The 23138-nt window shown below is 40.0% G+C and overlaps 1 protein-coding gene across 3 annotated transcripts in view; it reads right to left on the bottom strand.

Moving 5' to 3' along the window:
- Positions 1-336: 336 nt before the first annotated feature.
- Positions 337-23138, bottom strand: part of grm2b (glutamate receptor, metabotropic 2b) — a 31788-nt gene continuing 8986 nt past the window's right edge. For 2 of the 3 annotated variants that reach the window (XM_028446255.1, XM_028446254.1), the window contains 4 exons: positions 13652-14489; positions 10160-11223; positions 5907-6096; positions 337-521 (listed from right to left, as the gene is read on the bottom strand). In XM_028446255.1, the coding sequence (XP_028302056.1) occupies positions 421-521; positions 5907-6096; positions 10160-11223; positions 13652-14489 (2193 nt within the window). In that variant the 3' untranslated portion in view covers positions 337-420. The remainder of the gene's footprint in view (positions 522-5906; positions 6097-10159; positions 11224-13651; positions 14490-23138) is intronic. The other variant, XM_028446256.1, reaches the window with a different exon arrangement.

Raw genomic sequence — 23138 nt, 5'->3', positions numbered from 1 at the left:
GGTTACTTCATCGGCTTGTTCACTAACTTTAGTCACATGATTTTGACAGAAGGGATAAATTCTTTCACAAAGCATTTTTGTCTGTCTAGAATATCTGGTTATATCCACAGCACTTGTAAGGGCAAGATTAAAGAACAACCCCAGTTTTAACAACACTACTGCTTCACACATGTTTCACAAGACTTATTAGGACAAGGCACGCTGCATTAAATCACATCTAACTGTAAATCCAACACAATCACAGCCTATTTAATCTATACAAAAAGGCTTTACAGTTGATACACACTAGTCGGTTACCCATGCTGTTGTCTGGAATGCTTTTCACAGTTCTCTCTCTTTTTTTTTTTTTTCAAACGTGTACGAGCTCAGCAGCACACGGCCCTGTAGGATGGCTGTTGGAAGGATGGTCTATTGATACTTTCACAAAGATGATGTTGTAGAGTCGACCACTTCGCGGCCATTGCAAACAGCTGGCACATAGTTGGATGCAGATCCTGCAGGAGTAAGAGCAGTTGTAGCAGCTGTGAACCAAAGAAAATGACAAAGTCAGCAGTGTGTTTGCAACAAGTGATTTGGGCCCATCTCCATTTGTTCTAAGAACCCCAAAAACATAGTATTTGGGGTTTATTTGCAGTTCTAAAATTGGGCTGTTTGGGGCCTATTTATGCATATTCATGAGTGGGCATGTCTATAGACGCTCACTTCATGCCTTGCTCTTTTACGAGGGGGATTAGTGATCACCAAAGCATGAACAAATGGTGCATACACTACAGTGTACGTTCACTGTGGAGGCGCGGCACCGACAGCAGTAGCCATCACTCCTTCACTAGCGAGAAAAACAATGGTGGACTTTCGCAAAAGTTTTTATCAGGTTGGGGGTAAAGTAAGAAGTTTTTTTTTTATTTATTTATTTTTTTTTAATTGATAAAGATACAAATTTGCCTCTATAGATATGCTGCATGTCAATATTGTCAAATGTTAATGAGTTGCTTAGTTGTGGAGCTGTATATTAGCTGTTTACTTTCAATAGATTATTTTGTGTAAAGGGAGATGAACAGAATCATAACTGCTTTAAGCCTCAATTCAAACTTCGGTAATAGTGACACAGCCTGGGGGGTAAAAACACCTGAGAGCATTTATCCTCTGCTTTTAATAATTATACTTCTATACATCTAAAGAAAACCTGATGATGCACTAAGTTTTCTTTGTTTACTGTGTGCTCCCATGTGTCTGAAAGTAGAATGTGAGATAGAGCATTTACTTTCAGGCTCCCCATTTACTGTATGTATGAACCTGCTCCAAGTTTCAGTACAAGCGCTCATCCAGTACTTTCTACCATTATAACAAGACTTCTTCAGACTTATAAAAAAAATAAAGGAGGACTGGGTCAGTTGTCCTAAAGTCTTCTTTGGTTCTCTGTCTGCATTCCTCCAAAGCATTTTTTTCAATCTGTCAATCCTGATTGGCCGGTGAAGCGCATCAGTCCGCTAGGGACCCTTCCACCTCCTCTAAAAGGAGGACAAGGACTGACGCGCACCATTATAACATCTCTTCTCCTTTCAGCACATCTCGCGTACTGAACCACCTTAACTGTCCACAGGCGGCTTCTTTTTCCAGTCGCCGGATGCTGGTAAATATAGACGCATTGTTTGGACCACACTTGGTCGAGAAGAAAACAGCGCTTTCCTTGTTCTGCTTGGTTAAAGTGCTGCTTCGTTCACAGGTAAGTGAACCTCAGAGCCCCAGCTCCGGCTGTTGGTTCTCCTCCAACGCTGTTGCTTCGGCGCACGTTGGCCCTCAAGCGGCTCTCTCACTCAGGTGACTGCCCCGCTCCAAGCTATGCACGAAGCCTCTGGTCTTGCGTGTACATTGGTCCAGCGGCTCTCTCACTCCGGTGACTGCGCCGCTCCGCATCGAAAGGTCCGAAGCTCCCAGACATCTCAGACGTACTGCCCTCAGAGCCTCCATGCTTGTGTGCATGTTGGTCCTTCCTCTGAGCGCTGACAAAAGTGAATAGCCTATCTCCAAGCTCCATACCAAGGTATGGTAGTTTCGAATGCCAGCACAGCTGTCATCCTCGACATCTTTTGCCTCGCATCCCTGCTAGCACCTGCTAGCTGCCACAAAGTAGCTTCAGGCTAATCCACCTGTTCGTCAATGCGGAAATGGAGGAAAAGGGCTTCTCTCACGAGGCTGGCCTCCGTCAATGTTGAATAAAATCTCCAGCCAGCTGGGGCTTCCAGCCCGCCCTGGCTGTTGTCCCTCTTGACCTCATTGTGTCAGAAGAGGAGGAAGATGACTAACATGTGTGTGTTAATCACACACACATGTTTTATTTGATAATAGTGTGTCCCACAATTGTGGGTTATGTGAATAACCTAAAGTTTTACTCCAGGTGTTCCTGGTCCTCAAAACAAAGTGGGAGGAGCAGTATTCACCCTATCCGAGATATACGTGCTCTGAACAAGGCATTTCAGGAAATACAGGCTTGGGATGCTTGAAGCATACCTTCCTGCTGCACCGGGTGCCTCAACGCGTTTTTTATGTCTGTTGATCTGGTTGATGCATATTTCGTCATTGTCTCCTCCCCTCAGAAAATACGCAGCAGGATATCCCCTTGGCCATATACCAGGACAGCTAGCTGCTTAGCGCAGCCGGAGGCGGTGGCTGGAGCACGCCCGCTTATTTTATTACGTGACCTGTCTGACGGCAGGTTTTGTGATAAACGCGGGATGGAGCATGACTTTCCCAGCAAGGGATTTTGTCCTCCTGGTACTACCCCTGAACTTGGTATCTTTCACGACTCGCCTCTTGGTCGGCCGTGTGAAAGTTTTCAGGACATGCCTGGCATTTCCCAACTGGGAAAAATCTGTTCAATTCAGTCTGTATCCTCGTTTACCCCGGGTGATAGTGTCTGCCATCCCCATATTCTGCCTTGGTCGCCTCCACAGGGAAGTATTCCAGCTGTGGATGGCCTTGTGGGCTGGACCATGTGCGTCATGACGCACATGGTGATGACCCCGACACACGGTCTCCGTGGTGTGATCATCATCTGGTGACGGTCACATCATTGCTAGCGCCCCAGGTTTTTTCCTGACTCAAGGGGTGCCTATGGGCACCGTCACGTCCAGGAAAGTGGTCGCCACAGGCGCCTCCACATGAGGTTCCACCTGTGGGTGGCCCAACAAGGGCTGTGTCCTGTGCGTCATAACCCACAAAGCGTGTTGGTTATGCCAGAGTGCGGCGTTGGTGGGCCTCGAGTTTCCTGACGCACCACCGCTAAGTTCAGGAAGGTGGTCTCCACGTATACCAGCCTAAGGGGCTGGGGTGGAGTTCACGTAGGCCGGTCTGTAATGGGCCACTGAAATGTGGACCTCCGGCGCTCTCACATAAATTATTTGGAGCTCTCAGCGGTGTTCCTCTCACTGGTATACTTCCTTCCATCTCTCGAGGAATATCATGTCCTGGTGAAGACTGACAATACTACGTCTGTGGCGTATCTCTTTTGCCAGGGTGGGTTGCGCTCTCGTCGGTTGCATATGCTGATGTGTAAACTGATCCTGTGGAGCTGTGGTCACCTCTCATTGAGGGTGACGCACGCCTCGGGGATCCTGAACACGGGCGCAGACCTTTTGTCCAGAGCGGGGCCCACAAAAATATGGTTGTCTGATCCGAGGGCCACCTTATCAACATTTGTTGGCATTTAGAATGACCAATCAGAGCATTAATACAGGGAAGAACAAAGGATTTTGTCTTTGTGTCTTTATGTGTGGGTTTTCTTGGTGTTTTTTAGTTCATTCTGTCTATTTTCTTGTCAATTTGGCAATGCCTTTTTGTGTGTTTTATGAGTCATGCATGTTTTTGTTATATTTTTCTTGTTATTGTGTTTTGGGGGGTGGGTTCCATTTTGTAAATTTTTCTGTCATTTTGTGCAATTTTGTGAGTATGTGTCTTTTTGAAGTCCTTTTGAACATGTTTTTTTTTAGTCATTTTGTGTTTAAGTGGTTATTTAGTGTATCTTTATCATTTTGTGTACTTTTGACATTTTCTTGTGGACCGGATTCTGTCTCTCCTTCCACCTTAAAGCACTGTGCTGATCAGCTGTCTCCAGTGTTCACAGACATTTTTAACACCTCACTGGAGACATGCACCGTACCAGCCTGTTTTAAGGCCTCCACCATCGTTCCTGTCCCTAAAAAGCTGAGGATCACAGGACTTAATGACTACAGACCCATCGCTCTGACATCTGTGGTCATGAAGTCCTTTGAACGCCTCATGCTCTCCCACATCAAGGACATCACCGACCCCCACCTGGACCCCCTGCAGTTTGCCTATAGATCCAACAGGTCAGTAGACGATGCTGTAAACCTGGCTCTCCACTTCATCCTCCAGCACCTGGACTCCCCAGGCTCCTACGCCAGGATCCTGTTTGTGGACTTCAGCTCTGCTTTTAATACAATAATCCCAGCTCTCCTTCAGGACAAGCTTTCCCAGCTGAACGTGCCAGACTCCACCTGCAGGTGGATCACAGACTTCCTGTCTGACAGGAAGCAGCACGTGAAGCTGGGAAAAACCATCTCTGCTCCCCGGACCATCAGCACTGGATTTCCTCAGGGCTGTGTTCTTTCTCCTCTGCTCTTCTCCCTGTACACCAACAGCTGCACCTCCTCTCACCAGTCGGTCAAACTCCTGAAGTTTGCAGACGACACGACCATCATCGGTCTCATCGCTGATGGAGACGAGTCCGACTACAGGTGGGAGACAGACCGGCTGGTGTCCTGGTGCAGCCAGAACAACCTGGAGCTCAATGCTTTAAAGACAGTGGAGATGATAGCAGACTTCAGGAAGAACCCAGCCCCCCTCACCCCCCTCACCCTGGGAGACTCTACAGTGAGCTCTGTAGAGTACTTCTGCTTCCTGGGGACCATCATCACTCAGGACCTCAAGTGGGAGCTGAACATCAGCTCCCTTATCAAAAAAGCTCAGCAGAGGATGTACTTTTTGCGGCAGCTGAAGAAGTTCAGTCTGCCAACAAAGATGATGGTGAACTTCTACAGCTCCATCATCCAGTCCATCCTCTGCTCCTCCATCACCATCTGGTACGCTGCAGCTACGGCCAAGGACAAGGCCAGACTGCAGCGTATCATCCACTCTGCAGAGAAGGTCATCGGCTGCAATCTGCCCTCCCTCCAGGACCTGTACGCCTCCAGGATTTTGAGGCGTGCAGGAAAGATTGTGGCCGACCCCTCCCACCCCGGTCATAAACTGTTTCAATCTCTCCCTTCTGGTAGGAGGTTTCGGTCCATCAGGACCAGAACCTCCAGACACAAAAACAGCTTCTTTCCCTCTGCCACCATCCACATGAACACACCCCAAGTCACCCACTGACCCCCCCCCCCCCCCCCCCCCACCCCCCCCCCCCCCCCCCCCCCGATCACCACCTCCACCAGCTTGATACCTGCTGCACTGTATATATATATTTATATTTATATTTATCCTATTTATCCTTTATTCTCTATCTATCCTTTATTTATCCCTCATCCTTTATATTTATCATTATTATTATTATTATTATTGTTGCTGGGTTGTTCTTTGTTGTTTTTGTTTTTATTTCTTTTATTTCTTTTTGTAGCTTGTTTTGTGCACCAACCACCAAGTCAAATTCCTTGTACTGTCCTCAAAACTGTACATGGCAAATAAAACATTTCTGATTCTGATTCTGCATTTTACTGTCATTTTTCTGTGTTGAGGAGTTTTGCGTGTTATGTTGGGCTTCATATACCTTCCAACTTTATCAATTACAGTTTTGTTTTGGGGGCTGCACAAAATTAGACAGAGGGCCACATGTGGCCGCCGGTTGCTGCCGGTTGCCTATGTGTGGTGTACAGGGTGATGCATGTTGGTACCTTTTGAGCAGCTGGAGCTGGGAGCTGAAGCAGTGGATACTGTGGCACTGAAGCGGCTGGCTGTGACTCTGAGTGAAGCCACATTTTTCTGCGGTTGGAACAGAATGATGTGGATTTTTGGAGCAAACAGGCAGCCAAGAACAACTGAGCCACTCAGACTGACTGAGATGCACATAGTGGTGGTCTGCACCTGTAAACACACACACGTGCAAGTACATCAGCAGACTCCAGAAATTTCCCTTTTGTTTTCAACAGAACTAATAAAGTTTGGACGGCACGAGCGCTCCTCACGTGCACACCCTCTAGATTCAGCTTTTGATCCGATCAGATGTGTTGATCTCCTGCTCTGTTCGCTCTGAACATTCAATCCAATCAGTGGATTTTCTCCTCCTTTCTGTGGTTATTCCCCAATCATTTAGTCAATCGGTTCATTCTCTCCTCTTCCTGGAGCAGTCCTCTCTCTAATATAATGGTTCTCAAATGTTTTTGGCTGAAGTACCCCCTTTGTTGTTTTACAACATTTGGCTTAAACTATAGAGCATAATGAATCTCATTTTGTAAATAAGTGGAAAGAAACAGTACTTAGTGTAATGGTTACCAACCTTTTTTGGATCGTGACCCCATTTTATGATTAAGAATTTCTGGCAACCCCAAAGACATTTTTATTAGAATTCATAAAGATTTCATTATATATTATATTATTTTTAATTTTCTTTGATGCATATTAGTTGAACTATATTCACAAAGTGACAGTAAAAAAATACTGTAGTTTAAGATTGTTGTTTAAAAAAAAAAAAAAAAAAAAAAAATAGAACAATAATTTATCATTTATAATAATGTGTTTACATTTTTTCCTGAATAGATTTCTATAGTTTTAATCATTTCTGGTCATATCACTCCTGGGATGGAACCAAGACTGACACTTTATTAGTTAATGTTTTCCCCTCTCTCTTTCTCACTCTCTTGATCTCTCGCTCTTTGTCACCCTGTAGTACCATCGCGTACCCCTGGGGTACATGTACCTCTATTTGAGAAACACTGCTCTAATACAAACTTGGGTCACTCAGTCTTGCTTAGTTTACAGTTTTAATTATGGATGGGTTTGTTTTGAATTATTTATATGGGCATTGCTAATAGACCTTTTGCATGACTACGAGGGCAAAGGGAAGGCTATAAGGTAAACCCAGCTGGTCGTCCTGGAAAGTGAGGGAGTTGTTAGTCATAATTCAGCCGCTAATGTGAGTTGACTGCTGGGGTCATCTTATTGAGATTCTGCTCATCCCACCCCACTGGTTACCCCTGCAGTCCAGGAACTTTCTATTTGCAGAACAACAGCTTGAAGTGAAATCCCTACCAAACAACACCGCAAAACAACAGCAGTGAATGAGATACACATATGTTAATAAATAAAATAAAAACTTTAGGCTTTTCAAATAGATCTCATGTAGAAATATTTACCTTTAATAGTTACAGTATCTTAGATTGTACTGTTTTAATCCCACAACACTGAAATTCCCTTGTTATTGTGCAAACTTGTGTTTACATAAAGAACATACATTTACATAAATTATATTTAAAACCATAATCATAATAAAGTAAAATTAAATGCAATAAGATATTAGAAAATAATACTTCTTATGCTTCTTATACTTCTTTATTGATGAGGTACTTTTCGTACCCCAGGTGACAAACTAATAAACAATAAATGATTATAAGACACAGAGGTAAGCAATGACCTCATGTAAAGGAGGGCGAGTGGTGAAATAATCCACAGTTGGGGTCCAAAATAAAAATAAAGAAGTCACATAAAGGAACATTTTTGTATATCCAAAGAAAGAGTAATATTTATACTATTAATTAAAACAGAAATCAGTATATTATATTCCCACATGCAGTTAGGGACCAATGAAAATAGTAAAAAAAAAGAAGTTATTTTTTGGATTTCAATAGACTGTCACCCCAGAACCAATGCATATTTCTGACTAATCATTAGTGATTTGAGCAGTCTACTGTACATAGCTCAAAGCTGAGGCATATGCTAAGTTGTTTACTGAAAGCCCAATCATGTCCCAGCCCCAAACTCTGACACACTTTTTTATAAGGTCCTGGCATGTCCACCAGAAAGAAAGTATAGGAAGTTGGTATTAATATACCAAATTTCAGTTTGTGGTGTGGGATGTAACCTCAATAAATTGTCCATATCTCAAAAAGTATTCATCTGATCAAAAATTGTAGAGTGTGCCAGTTGAATTATTAAGGAACAATTGGTAAAATTTGCGTGGAATATCCTGAGCAGTGGGATATTGTGGCGCATGCTGATCAATGCGCCACAGTGACCCTGATGTTTTTGTGTCTAAACAGCAGGCACACTTAAAATAACTAAAACCTATCTTATAACATAGTAGTAAACACTCGTTAAAGCTAGTTGGACTACAAGCATATGGCTTGTACCAGAAAAGTTGTTGAATTTCAATAGTCGCCTGTGTAAATTGTGGTTGAAACATGACATTCGCACTTAAATTTAAATGAGGTTCAGAAAATTGGGCTTGTGTTCATAGTTAACAGTTTGGCAGAGCAACACAAGCTGAAAACCCTCCAGTCCCACTTTGTGATATAAAACTGTTTGTTCAACAAAGGCCTTGTTGAACACCTTGACCAAAATGCTGTGGCAGTAGCACTGGGTGTCCCTCAGGCACCGGCCCTTAAACTTACATGATCTGTCAGTTTTATGGATGCTGTCTCATCCTGTTTGTCCTAGTTTACACTGCAGGGAGTAACAGACGCACATGTATATTTATTTGTTGCCTGCTGAAACATTGTGCAAACCAGCTCAGAGCATTTATTTGTTGTTTTTCTTATGAGATGCAAGCTAAACTTAGTCAACAATAGTTTGTGTAAAGGCAAATGTACATCTTTATTCATTTGAGATTGCTCTGCAGTATATATATGCAAACGAGCACTCAGCCAAGCTCCAAATATCCTCTTTGCAGGATATTCACAGCTTTCATGGTGCCATGATCATTAGCACATTCACAGGCTTGTAAGAAATTTCCATCCCCATTAAAATGATACAGTAGGTCCAAATGTATGGGCACCAGTGTTCATTTTGTTGCCAAAAACTATTTTGGTCATAGTTTTTGTTCACTACATTTTTTTAAAGTGACAATATCTAGTCTATGACTAATTTAAAAAAGAAAATACATGTGAATGAAAACTACATAAAAATGTATTTAAATTTTTGTTGACTACTAAAAACTAACCTATAATGGTCACATGGGGGGAAATCCAATCAGAACTAACAAGAAAGAAAAGATGCATAAACTCTGATGCGTTATATTTTAGTCGACTATATCTGAAACAGATTTTGTCGACATTTTAGACCATAACTGAAATCATCCTGGCGACTGAATTTTGACTAAAACTACCGGTAAGTTACATTTTAGTCAAAAGACTATGACTAAAATCAAAATTTGTTGTCAAAATTAACACTAAAGGGCAACCACATGACAAAAAAATCCTGACTAAATCTGCATCCGATCCTGATGCAACTTGTTGAGGTAATTTAGAAACCAACCCAACATAACTGGGTAGAATTTTATAAAAATTTGTCAATTACGAAGTTAAATGTGAATTTTTCAAATTTTGCCAATGATGAGAGAGAGGGATTTTTTTTTTTTTGTATTTGAAACTGATCCAGAGTCAGTATATTGACCTGGATCCTTTTCAAAAATTCAAGGAATCTTCCACGGTATAAGCCACGGTATAGGTTAAAAATTTGTCAAAAGTAGTTTTGACGCAATCCTACAAAAAAAAAAAAAAAAAAACAAACGGTGAAAATATTACCTCCTTTGCGGAGGTAATAATACCACAAATGGTCTGGAGCAATCATCCTAGCAGAACAGTTGTGCAATTTCACCTTATGAGCTCAGATTTGTCTTGGTATTTTCCACCTAATCTACTCTAGATATCTCCTTTTTGGTACATTAATTACATCCCCAAGTAGTTGGTGATGTCATGATTCAGTGACTTAAGTCTCATTGGACCGTATTCCCAGATATTACATCTCTTCTGAGTGTGTTCCTGCCTTCATAGTTACTTTAACCTAAAAAGAAGGCTTACTCTTTTATGTGTCAAGGGGAATTAAATTCATCTACATTATTATAACTTCTGGTCAGTTGCTACAAAAGGTTTCTGAAAGTCCTAAACATAGATGCTTACTTAACATCAAAAAGATAAAAGGACTGCATAGTTACCCTGTAATCACTGGCCGTGACATAGAAGATTGGCTGGAAGGCGAGCCAGATGATGCAAGTCGTGTACATGGTGAACCCGATGAACTTAGCCTCATTGAAGTTTTCGGGGCATTTTCTCGTCTTGAAAGCATAAACAGTGCAGAGAATAATGAGGACGCAGTTGTAGGTGAGAGACATTAGCATGCTGGTGTCTCTGCTGTTGCACTTAAGGGTGACCACGTTCCTCCGCTCTGGGGTCACTTCCTTTCGAACCCCCGGCACTTCAACCAGTAGCCAGATAAGAGCCACCAACAGCTGGCATGAGATAAGAGCGCCGCAGATCGCGACCTGGGAGGCTGGGCTGATGAAGCGAGGCCGCTGGGCACCGTCCTTCACCCCACTGAAGATACGAGCAATACGGTTGGTTTTTGTTAGCAGGGCAGAGTAACACACTGCAAATGAGGTTCCCAGGCCCAGTCTGCGCAGGGTGCAAACAGCGGTGGAAGGTTTGGCGATGTAGATAAAGGTCATGCTGTAGCACATCAGCACGCCAAATAAAAGGATGTAGGAGAGCTCACGGCCACTTGCTTTAACCACTGGTGTCTCGTTGTTCTTGAAGAACAGGCCCACAACAGACAGGGTACACAGAATACCAAGACAGGAGATGGTAACAGGCCCTACAGCCCAGGCGTCCTCCCATCGGATGTACTCTTCAGGTAGATCATAGCAGCCAGTCAAGTTAGCCAGAGGCCACTGTCCAAAGCTGCAGTCGGCACAGGTGAACTCATCGTGCAGGTACTGGTAGGCCTGGCAGGGGATACAGATCCAGCAGCACACATCTCCAGGCTGCATGCTCTTTACCTCGTTCTTCCTGCAGGGGTCGCTGCACTGGGAGGTCGGGGGCACCAGGCCACGCCAGGGAACCAGGGTGGTATTAAGAGTCAGGTTTTGCTCCCAGTAGCCAACCTTTCTATAGACATACTTTCCTTCTTCTCTGTGGTAGTGGAAGATATTGTAACGGCTGATGCTGTCGCCCATAGTGTCAAAGCGCACCATGCTTTCTGTGTCTGCTGGTTTGAATGGAGCTGGAAGAAGAAGGCAAAAATACAGTCATGGTTTTAAAGTACACTGTAAACCCTGATAAGTTACCAGAACTAAAAAAAAAATTGAGGCAATCAATTGCCTTAAGTTGAATAAGTTAAAAGTCTAAATTTTGGAGAACTTAAAAGATTTAATGACTGGCTACTTGTACTTTTCAATAACCATCCATCCATCCATCCATCTTCTCCCGCTTAGCCGTTTCCGGGTCGCGGGGGCAGCATCCTCAGTAGGGAGGCCCAGACTTCCCTCTCCCCGGCCACTTCCTCCAGCTCTTCCGGGGGGACCCCGAGACGTTCCCAGGCCAGCCGAGAGACATAGTCTCTCCAGCGTGTCCTGGGTCTTCCCCGGGGCCTCCTTCCGGAGGGACGTGCCCTGAACGCCTCACTAGGGAGGCGTTCAGGGGGCATCCTAATTAGGTGCCCGAGCCACCTCATCTGGCTCTTCTCGATGCGGAGGAGCAGCGACTCTACTTTGAGCCCCTCCCGAATGACTGAGCTTCTCACCCTATCTCTAAGGGAGAGCCCAGCCACCCTACGGAGGAAACTCATTTCGGCCGCTTGTACCCGTGATCTTGTTCTTTCGGTCATGACCCAAAGTTCATGACCATAGGTGAGGGTTGGAACGTAGACCGACCTGTAAATAGAGAGCTTCGCTTTTTGGCTCAGCTCCCTCTTTACAATGACGGACTGGTGCAGACTCCGCATCACTGCAGACGCCGCACCAATCCGCCTGTCGATCTCTCGCTCCATCCTTCCCTCACTCGTGAACAAGACCCCGAGGTACTTAAACTCCTCCACCTGGGGCAGAACCTCATCTCCAACCCGGAGAAGGCACTCCACCTTTTTCCGGTCGAGAACAATAACAGTTCAATTAAAGTGCTATATGAATTTGAAACATCAGAAATAACAGGACTTTATAATTCTTAGCATGTAATTACTTAATTCTATTAAGTTGTACTCAAGCTATGTTTTTAAGTTATGCTTACTTATAAACAGATATAGTTCCATTTACTCAAAAATGATAAGTTACAGTTACTCAAAAAAAAAAAGGAAGAACATGTTAGTAGATTTTTTTCTATAACTGAGTATAAGCTACTTAATCTAGTTAAGTACTTTGAATGTTTGGGTTTACAGTGAATTTTTGCACTAATGTTGAGACATGCAGTATTTAAGACGCTGAAAAAAAACCCCCACACATTTGTGAATATTTTATAGTTAAAAATGTATTCAAACTTTAAATGACAACGTACAAAATCAAGTTCAATCTTAATTATTTTTCGCTTACTGGAGAAATAAGACAAAATTGTTTCAGGTCCTAATTGCCAGAGGTGAAAGTAACGTATTCCTACTCTCCTTAATGTAATTAAGTTGCTTTTTTGGGTACTTGTACTTTTTTTGAGTATATTTCTAAATCAGTAATTTTACTTGTACTTAAGTATGTTTTAAAATAAGTAAAGTAATTCTACATTTCTACACCCAACCGTTACTGAGTAAATTATTATTTTTTGTTTTAAAATGATTAATGGACATTGTGAAACTCCAAAAAAAAATGAAATGACCAGACAATAATCCAATGCATCACATTATAGCCGACCAATCCATTAAACATAATGCACGGCGCCAAAACAGCATTGAATGGAGGTTATTTTCTCAGTTTTAGAGTTCATAAATGTAGCTATACTTAAAGCCTGAGAATTGTTTTTTTTTTATTTTGAATTAAAATAATTGGTGTTATTTTATTTATTTATTTATTATTTTTTTTTAAAGAACTTTACATTTTAGCAAACCTTTTATTTCATACAGATGCCTTTGAGGAAAAAATATTAAGTTCCAATTGTGCAAGATTTCATCTCTTCCTTTTATAGTTTATACATGAGATGTTTACTGTATGCAAGGGAACCAAAATACCAATATATATAAAATTGCCAAATATAAATGTGATGGGTGAAAGTGACAATAACTTTTACTTTGAGTACTATTTAATTGAGCTATTTTTTACTTGAACTTGATTATTTTATGTATAACTTACTTGTGCTTGTACTTGAGTACAATTTCAATCAAGTAACAGTGCTTCTACTTGAGTAGGATATATCAGTACTCTTTATACCTGTGTAATTGCACAACAACTTTTAAATTCCCAGGATATGTATTTAATCATGTTTTCCATTTGATTTCAAATTTGATATGTTTTTTAAAGGTACGGTAGGTAATTTCCTCCAAACACACTTTTTAAGTTTTTGGTTGAAATTGTCTTTATGTCCTGACAGAAATTAAGATCTTATGTGCTCTGAAAAAGGAACGAATAAAATTTGTCATCTGTAGCAGATGTAAACCTGTAAAAACTTTGACCAGTAAAAAAAAAAAAAGACGGTTAGTTTTTTTATCAACCAACTTTCAAAATCATCAATCTTACCTTCAAACTTGGTCTTCAAGATGAACTCCTTGTAAAATCGTTTGCCGTTGCCTGGTTTCATGGCCTCACAAACTTTGGATGTGTTGGAGCACACTGCTTGCCTCATGTTGTGCAGAGCGTAGGCCATAGCATAGACTGCATTCACTACAAACATAATCTTGGACTCTTGCTCAAAAGTACCGTCTCTTAAGCTGCGCTCACTGCAGCTGTGCTCCTGCAGGCTGCAGCCAAAGCGGTGCTCCCAGAACTCCTTAAACCAAGGGTTCCTAGTGTTAGTGTATGGGTTCAGTTTGGTGAAGTAGTCTTCAAATTCTCTGATTGTGTATGAAGCGAGTTCAATGGTGAAAGCTCCATCTGCTGCAGTTTCGCTGCCCCTTACCACACTCTCCTGTGCCCCCCACCCATCACTGGCCACCCAGGTGAAGGAGATATTCATTCGAGCAGCAGCTGCCAGAAGTTCACGAGCATCTTCACTGCGCGTAAAGAGAATCACAACCTTGGCGTTGGACTTTTGCTGCAGAGAGCGGATCACGTTCTCATAGCCCTGGCGGTTCATTGAACGGCTGACTTTGGCTGAGGTGGCGATGCAGATTTGGTGGGAGCGAGCCTCTTGCTGGAAGGCATCAATGCCAGTCTCGCCATAATCACCCTCTGATGCTACGGTAGATACGTAAGTCCAGTTGAAGTAACGAAGGATCTCAGCCATGGCCTTGGCCTGGTAGAAATCAGGTGGGACAGTCCTGGCAAAGTAGTCATAACGGGTTTTATCGCTCAGTTTTGCGCTAGTGGAGGCGTAGCTGATCTGAGGAATCTGGAACAAACGCAGAAGGTTTGCCACCTAAAGGAAAAAGAGAAAAACTTATTATTTTCCTTTTGTATACAGATACTACATAAACGAAGGGTGAGGTGTTAAAATAAAAGCAAATTGACCATGTGTTCATAACAAGTTGACTAAGTTTTAAGGGTTTTGTGCCAGTAGGCAAATTTTCCATCAGAGTAGAATAATTGATCTTTCTTCCAAACCTTCAACATGTAAACCTATTGCAGAGACTTAACGTACATGTTTTTGTAAAAAAGGTCTAAGCCGGACGGGACAAATGTAAGCTTGTGCAGATCATGTAAACTCTACACTATACTCTAGTTTCCAAATGTGAGGAACAATCACAAACCTGTTTGGCACAGAACAAATCATTATCTCCTATTGTAATTCCATCTAGGGTACCCCTCACAAAAGCATGTGCAGATATTGAGGAAAAGCAGTTTAGAGGCCGGTTTTTAATTGATGGATCTTTATGAAATTTTACTCAGTTATGTCGAGTTGGTTCCTCTATTACCCCATTGAGTTTCATCTGGATCGGATCCAGATTATTACATCGCAATTCATTTTTCAAAAAGGGGGTTACCCATACGTGAACTCCCTTTGAATGCTTTTGTTTTGACTTCTATCTTCAATATATCAGAATAATAGAACTTCAACAAAGTGTGCTGGGTGTAATGGAGAAAAAACGTGGATGGTAATGTTTCTGCTGTTTGGTGTAAAAATAAATCAAGTGGTTCTTATTTAGGCTGTTGTGCTGTAGTGTTTATTAGAAGAAAAAAAAAAAAAAAACAGACTCCAGGATTTTTTTGTTTGGTCTGAATTGAGGTGCAGCCAAGATTTAAGCAAATAGCTGCTGTCTAACTATTTGCTTCAGTAGCATAGTAGAGACTGACAGTGACAATGTAGACAAATCATTGTTATTTACTTTGTCAGTGATCCACAAAAGCACAAGCAGCACATTCCCAAATAACCGAAACAACGATTGTGAAGAAATAATAATTCCGATCTTTATGCTTCTACAGCTACAGTACAACCATTCCACTACGTTGTTTAAGAGCCTTTAGACATTTTGGCACACGTTACAACTGTTTTTTCTTGTGGCAATCGTCACTACAGATACTCGTGGGTTCACTGAAGTGAATAGAAATCCTTGCCTGGAACACATTGCAGTCACCGTGGAGCAACAGAATCCTGCAAAAAAGGATCATGTCATAGTCACAATGCTAAAAAAAAAAAAGAAGTTGAGGTAATTTCCTTATTCATGGATCTATTTATTTCACACCTTTATAAGAGCACAGCCAGAGTGCCAGCTAAAATTATTATCCAGGATTCCTTATGGAACACGGTGGTGATTAGTTAATTCCCGTGGGCCTCAATAAGAGTGTCTTCTTCCCTCAAGCGTCATCGTACGCCTGGAGGCTCTCCAAACAATGCCCTCCCTATGGATTTAATTGGAAGATTTAACTCTAAGTCCCATTAAAAGTAACATTCACTTTGAAAACATATGTTACATTGAATTGCAGTTGTGATATGCTTTCTGCAATCAGAATTCAAATTAAATGACACCATGAACTGTGCAACTATAATAGCATCGAGAAGGTTGATATCGATCAGTTCTCTGTCTAAATATCACAGATCCATCAATTATTTGCTATTTGACACACACTGTTTGTACAGACGGTCAATTTTTTGAATGCAAGTCTTTGACCAACAAATACTGCACACTACCAGTACACTAGCTGCTAGCCATGCTGTGCTCAGTTAAACACATCATCATTATTCAACTTTACCTATGCAGAATCAGAAAATGAACAACAGTACAGGAACGTATTTGTGTGAAAACAATAGTCAGTTTAGATGTTGACGTAAAAAAAAAAAAAAATATTTCTATACTTTTAGATAGTAAAAAACATGCACTATGTGTATTTTTTAAATCTATAATTATTTAGTTACATTAATAAATCGCAGCAAGAGGGCCTGGTTTTGATTCATGAGCGGAAGAGCTGAAACCTTCGTAAGTGAATTTAATCATTTAAAAACATGTATGTGTCAGTTCCAGTTTGTTTGTTTGTTTCAGTCTAACAAAAAATATTTAAAGATAAATCACAATTTAAAAATATATAACAAGACTGAAACAGGCAGAAGCAAAAATGCTTGTATGCCCAACATAATTCATAACATTCAAGTTTCTCAATAATACACACAAAAGAATTGCAAGCATTCATGAAGTACATTTGAGTTGCCTTTTTTCAAATAATGCAAGTGACATTTTCCTTTTGTCACTCATGTTGGATTGAGTGGAGTCATACTTTCCTCAGATTTGGAAGGTTTGCACTTTGTGATGACAGTTTCTTCTAAATGCTAGTAATTATTTGTTTGTAGGTGATAAACTACCACACTTAGACTGTAGACTGTAAATATAAAGAGCTTCTAATAAAATACAAGCCATAGGTCTCATTCAATGACTTACCATGGTGTTATTATATGCAATCAATTCCAAAAATGATAAATATACCACAATGTCGAGGCAAGTCATTTCCAAGACAAAAAGACAGTTTTCATGGATATACATTTTATACAGTATCTATTTTCCTATTAAACTTTGAAACAACACGGCGAAGACTGATAAAGCTAAAAAAAACTTCACGATAAAACGACTACTTTGCTTAGCAAAGGTTCAGGGGATACCCGACACATTAAAGGTTGAGAAACACTGGATTACTGCAAAAGCTTGTTGAGCTTAATTGGTTCCCAGCAGCGTATGCTGTATTTATGTTGCTAACATAATGTATCGACAGCTGCACGAACCCCGTCAGTCCAACTTGCATTGGAATGAGGTGGTTTCATTTAGCGGGATTTATCAGATTGACAGTTGGCCTTCGTCTAGGAATCCTTGAAAGAGCTCGACAGCACACCTTTCAGGACGGCAATGAAGTGTGTGACAGCATCCTCCTGTTCATCTTCTGCTGGTATTTCTTTTCCTCTGGTTTACTCAGTTTGATTAGAACACGCAGCGGCAGCACAAAGACAGATTCAACTGAACACATTCTGCTCTCTCGTACAGGATATGAAGTGATAGTTTTATGTTTTTTTTTTCTATTACAAGTTAATTTAATAAAGAAAGTGTCTATGTGTACGGTTGCCGTACGGAGAACTCACGGTGCTACTGGTACATTTACGAAGTACACGTACGTAGCGTCTTAGGGTTAAGTTTAGGGTTAGGGTTAGGTTATAACCCTATATTGCAACAATTTTTAGGGTTAGGTTTAAGGTTAGTTTTAGTCTTAGACCCATGACCTAAACTGGCCAATGACCAACCTATCACGGGACCTAAACTGGCCAAATAATCATAAAAGGCTTTGGGATAATCTGTGTTTATTCAGAAAAGGTAAGGTTAATATTTATTATTTCTTACCCCCACTGAAAGTCTTGACTAGGTATACGTGTGTATAAAATTTAGACAGAATATCTTTATGTTTTCAAAAAACTATCTTACCTAATGATAAACTCGTAAATTGAAAAGCAACCCCAGTTAACCAGAATTGAATGAGTTCATTAGTTTTTAACCAGGCTTTCTACACTGTGTAGATTAACTTTGATTCCTAAATTGTCTGGAAAAGCCTTCAGAAAACACCAGAATAAGTGGATATAAAACACCTGACAAGGTTTTAGCAGAGATGCAACTAAACAATTCCCCAAGGAATCCATTAATAGTGTAAAGATTCCAAAATATTGCATCATGCTATAATATAGTTGAATATGTCAAATGAAGGGGATGAACAAGCTTTCTGAGGTTTCAGGATCAAAGTGAGCTAAAGTATACAGATGTGACAATACATTGTTCTGTTTCTTTTATTGAAACTTATTTTAAACTCCCAAAAAGACAAATATTAGTTTAATAATCTCTATAGTTTAAAAGTTTAGCTGAAACATACACAGCAGCATACACTACAGCAGTGGTTCGCAATCTTATTTGTCCTGTGTACCTTTTTGCATTGTTGTCAAATCATGTGTACCCCCTTTTCATATCATACTGTAAGTACCCTCTCCACAATTTAATCTGCGCTCTCCTAAACCCTTAACTGTGTCTCCATCATTGGTTCCCTAAGGCTTAATCTACAACTCTGTAATTTAAAGTGGAATTTATTTATTTTTAAATGCACTTTTACGTGATTTTTTTCAATAGTAAGTAAATGCGGTCTCCTTTGTAAAATGTAGCTAATTATTGTCTCCTATTGTCAGAAGTGTGATAAAATGCATGGCCTCTCCAGCATAAAATAATCCTTCAATAAATGACAAGAAAATATAGTATTTTATTGAGCGATAGTATACTGTAAATTTGTGGTATATTTGTTGAAAAAAAAAAAGGCCAAATTTTTTTTAAATTAATTGTTAAATATTTCCGAGTACCCCCTGCAATGTGCTCCTGTACCCCTAAGGGGACATGTACCCCTGTTTGGGAAGCATGGGCATGAGATTCCAGGTGAAAGCATGCAGCACAGAGAGTTGTAAGACAGCTACTGTGTTACTCATGTGTCTGTCACCATTATTTTCAATAATGAAAGTCCATCTGTTTCTCCCTGAGGTCCCTGTCAAGTTGAGTCTATACAGTACATACAGTAGATGACGTGTACAGAGAAACTGCTGCTCCCCTCCAACATCCAAATGCACATTATGCACTATATGAATGTATAAATATAATTTGTGTTTGCCTTTATATTTAGTATGATGTATTTAAACTGTGGTGGCTAAGTAAAGCTATTTAAAGTGATTACAAAAGACTGAATACAAAGATGCAAACCTGGTGATGATCACAATGTTGTTTGCTAAGTGTTGATATTAGTAATAGTCACTGCAGATGATTAATATTCAAATACACATGTTAAGAAGAACATTTAAGTAATTATCATTTGCCCAGAGGCAAAGTATTTCAAAATAAAATTTCAATACTTGAACGTCACAAATTATTCATTCTTTTCCTCCATTTCCATGTTATGGATTTATTCATTTATTTATTTATTTTTTTGTCACTTTAGGAAGAGTTTTGAGAATTTATGCAGATGAGATAATTCTTATTTTTACTTTGAGAAACAATACAGTTAATAATATAGATGATATCCAGGAATTTAAGCAACATAATTTTGGTGGTATAACATTCTTCTTTTCCTTATAATGACATTTTGATCCGTTATTTAAAATACAAAGACGTGTTTGAAAACTTCCAAATGAAAACCATTTCTAGTGAGAGCAAAATTCACAAAAAGGATGAAAGAAATGAATTTTGCTCTATGAGGTCCTATTAAATTTTTTCTTAAGGTAACACCAAAGCAAGATTCTTCATACGTTTGTGCTCTCTAATAATAATAAAAGCAATAAAAACTACCCCCACTGTTCACTTATAAGCAGAGTTAATAAACCAGAGCGCACCAAATATATTGAAAATAGTTGCGTGGCAGAACAGATGTTATAACCTCCAAATATTGAAGGCTGATGGTATTGAGAGATTTGGAGAATGTTTTTTGGGTGTGATAGTGAGACACTAAATCTTACCTTATTATGTGCCACATTGCTGTTAGGCTGGTCACTGGACCTGGGTATAGAAATATTGCTACAGGAGGTTTATGTTTTAATTTTAAAATAGTGTTATTCCTCTGCACTGTGGCCTAAAATACACCGAGTAGACCTTTCAACCTCCACAAAGGAGTTCATATTTTCGGAGGGGATCCAACTATATACTGATTCTGGATCAGTTTTAGAAATTAAAAAATCCCTATTTCTCATCAATAGTGAAATTTCAGAAATTCATAACTCAGTCCATAATTGACTAATAATTTCATCGCGATTTCTACATTTGGACCTACTGTATTGTTATTATTGGAGATCCAAAAAGCCTTTGAAGTGTGAATGATTATGGTACCATGATCAGGATTATTGACCCAACTGCCAATATCTGGCAGAGGATATGTGGAGTTTGGCAGTGGTTTGCACTCTCTGAGTGCTCAGGTTTTGTGTATATTACTTTATTGGCCATGATAAATCAACCCAGTCATTCCCAAACATTCTCTGCTGCGTCCCTTTTGAAGAATGTAAAAAGATCTAAGGGACCCCCCATCGCGACAAAAAAAAAAAAAATCTAAATTTGGACTTTTCTTTTTCAAATCTGATAAAAAAAAAAATAACGTGAAATTTACAATCATATCATTTAGATTAGAAAATACCTTCCCCAGGCCCCTCAAGACCCCGCCCCCCTGCCCCATCATGACGTCACTCCCCCTAGGGGGCACGCCTCCCAGTTTGGGAATCAATGCATTTACCAATCTAATTGTCATTAGGAACAATACATCTCATTTTAAAAGAAAATAAGCCTCATAAGAGACATGTGATGATCAACAAATAAACATTAAAAAACCCGTACAGAGACATACGGAGTCAAATGCTGATCTTTAAAGCTGTGCGGCAGTTTTGCTAACAACTCATTTATCAACAGAAAATGTCTCCGTACCATAAACAGTAGTAAGTAACAAATCACTGTAGATTAATGGTAAATGGCTTCTAAAATGTGTATTTTCTAATCACGTTTCCCACCAATGCTGCAGCCTCCTGTCCTTGTCTCTATCACTGGAAGGATCACATGCAGGTGGACACATCCCTGCCAGTTATCTGCCAAAAAGCCCCCCACAGATGGGAAAAGCAGTGCCTCTCAGAGTTCCCTAGAACTGCTTTTGGCTCTCGTTCTTCATTTTATCATGTCCTTGATGTTTGCAAAGGCTGGATAAAGAGAAACTCTGTAAACCAGGGACTTGTGGAAAAAAACTCCCACCCTGGTGATTCTCACGGCTCGATTCATGGCTGTGCTCTGGGAGTGACGGCGCTGACAAAAACACTGTTGAGCAAAGTGACAGTAGAGGTATGTATTCAAATCTATACAAAGGCACTCAAAAGCAGAGAGCTTCTTGTAAAGTCCTAGTGGCAGTGTTACTGGGGACTTATTCAGTAGGAGAAAAACATGCCACTCTTTTGTCAAAGTATCTTCATTATTGTGGCGAAAAGATCCGCATCTTTCACTTCCTTCTGTAAGAAAACGCTGTGTGTTACCCAGACTTTTAATTATTACAACACAGTGGTGAATACCCTCATTATGTTTTACCATTAAACATTAAGAAGCTGCTGCTTAAAGACTCTGCAGTCTGAGGAAGAACATACAATGGATGTGTTAAGTTTTTTTTCAAGAGAAAACATACTGTGTTAGTATGTAATGACTGACGTTCACTGCATTCCGTCACCTTTTTCTCTTGTGAATTTTATGTATCTACCTAAACTCTAGGCTATGGTGATAATTATGTTGTGTGAAGAATGGAGAGGTGTCATTTCCTAAATAATCCTGTGACTTCCTTTTATGTTCCATGCAGCGAGGGGATGATTCAGATGAAAGCTGACGTTACATTCTACGATCATGGCAATGACTAAAATGTCATCAACTCTCAGTGTTGGTAAAGTTCATTTTTTTCACACAAACGCAAATTTTCAATTCCAAAAATGAACTGCTTCATTCATAGTTTTTTTTTTTTCTTCTTTTTTTTCAATATGTTGCTGTGAGCTGTTCCCCTCATATTGATGGCATTTTCCCATGTTTCCACCCATTTAGTCCACAGGAGCCAGCTGCAGCTTTCACCAATAGTCTACTGCAGTGTTTCCCAACCAGGGGTACGTGCACCCCAAGGGGTACGTGAGCACATTGCATTGGAGGTATGTGGAAAAATTAAGAATTTATTTCCAAGATAATAAAACATATTCTCAGTCATTTCACAAGTCTGTCAATAAAATGGTACGTGTGCGCAATGACTTGTTTTTAAAGTTTAACTTCCTGTTTAAAGGGGACATAGTCAAAGAAGCTCCTTTTGTGGTAAATGTCATAAACGTTATATACTGTATAACACAGGCAGGTTAATTATTTGTTTTGTATTTATTCGTTTATATTACTTCATTTAAATTTTTTTTTCTATTTTCAACTCTATTTTTTTCTTTAATAACAATATAATTTTAATATATTAGTATTAATAATAGAGTATTAATAATACAAATGTTTACTGTATTATTATTTCTTATATTTATCATTTTTATTGCCTTGAATTTGAGTTGAATAAGAAGATAAAGCCTGAAAATGAATTGTTCAATAAAAGAAGATGAAATAAAATAACTTGCGTTGAATAATCAGTTGTGTTATCTTCTACTTTTGGAGAATCATGAACACGTACGAGTGAGGGGGAAACACTTGCTCTTGATGGTCTTTTTAAATGAGGAATTATCAAAACAATAGTCCTAAAGGTTCAAATGTTTTTTCATTTCAATAATTTTCCAAACCTGGAAACAATTGATGTTAAATTCCATTTCATTCCACACTCGCCAGGTGATTTAGTTCAATGATGTTGTTGATGTGCACAGTTGCTTCTCGAAACCCTGCAGGCAAGATTTTTTCCCACCTGGATCATCACTGATCATACAGAGATGTATTCATTGTGGACACAGAACCTACCACCAGCAGTCCTACTCTGTGGTGGCTAGGGTTGCCAGATTTGGAGCCTTTCCACCAACATATTGAGGCCCGTTTATGGCGTGTTTTATCTATGTTAATCTGGCTGTTCACAAATGTCAGAATAAAAGCACTCA

This window comes from Gouania willdenowi, chromosome 5 (assembly GCF_900634775.1).
Source record: "Gouania willdenowi chromosome 5, fGouWil2.1, whole genome shotgun sequence".
NCBI lineage: Eukaryota > Metazoa > Chordata > Actinopteri > Blenniiformes > Gobiesocidae > Gouania > Gouania willdenowi.
Note: the sequence above shows the minus strand (reverse complement) of the source record. Positions and strands in the feature narration are given on the sequence as shown.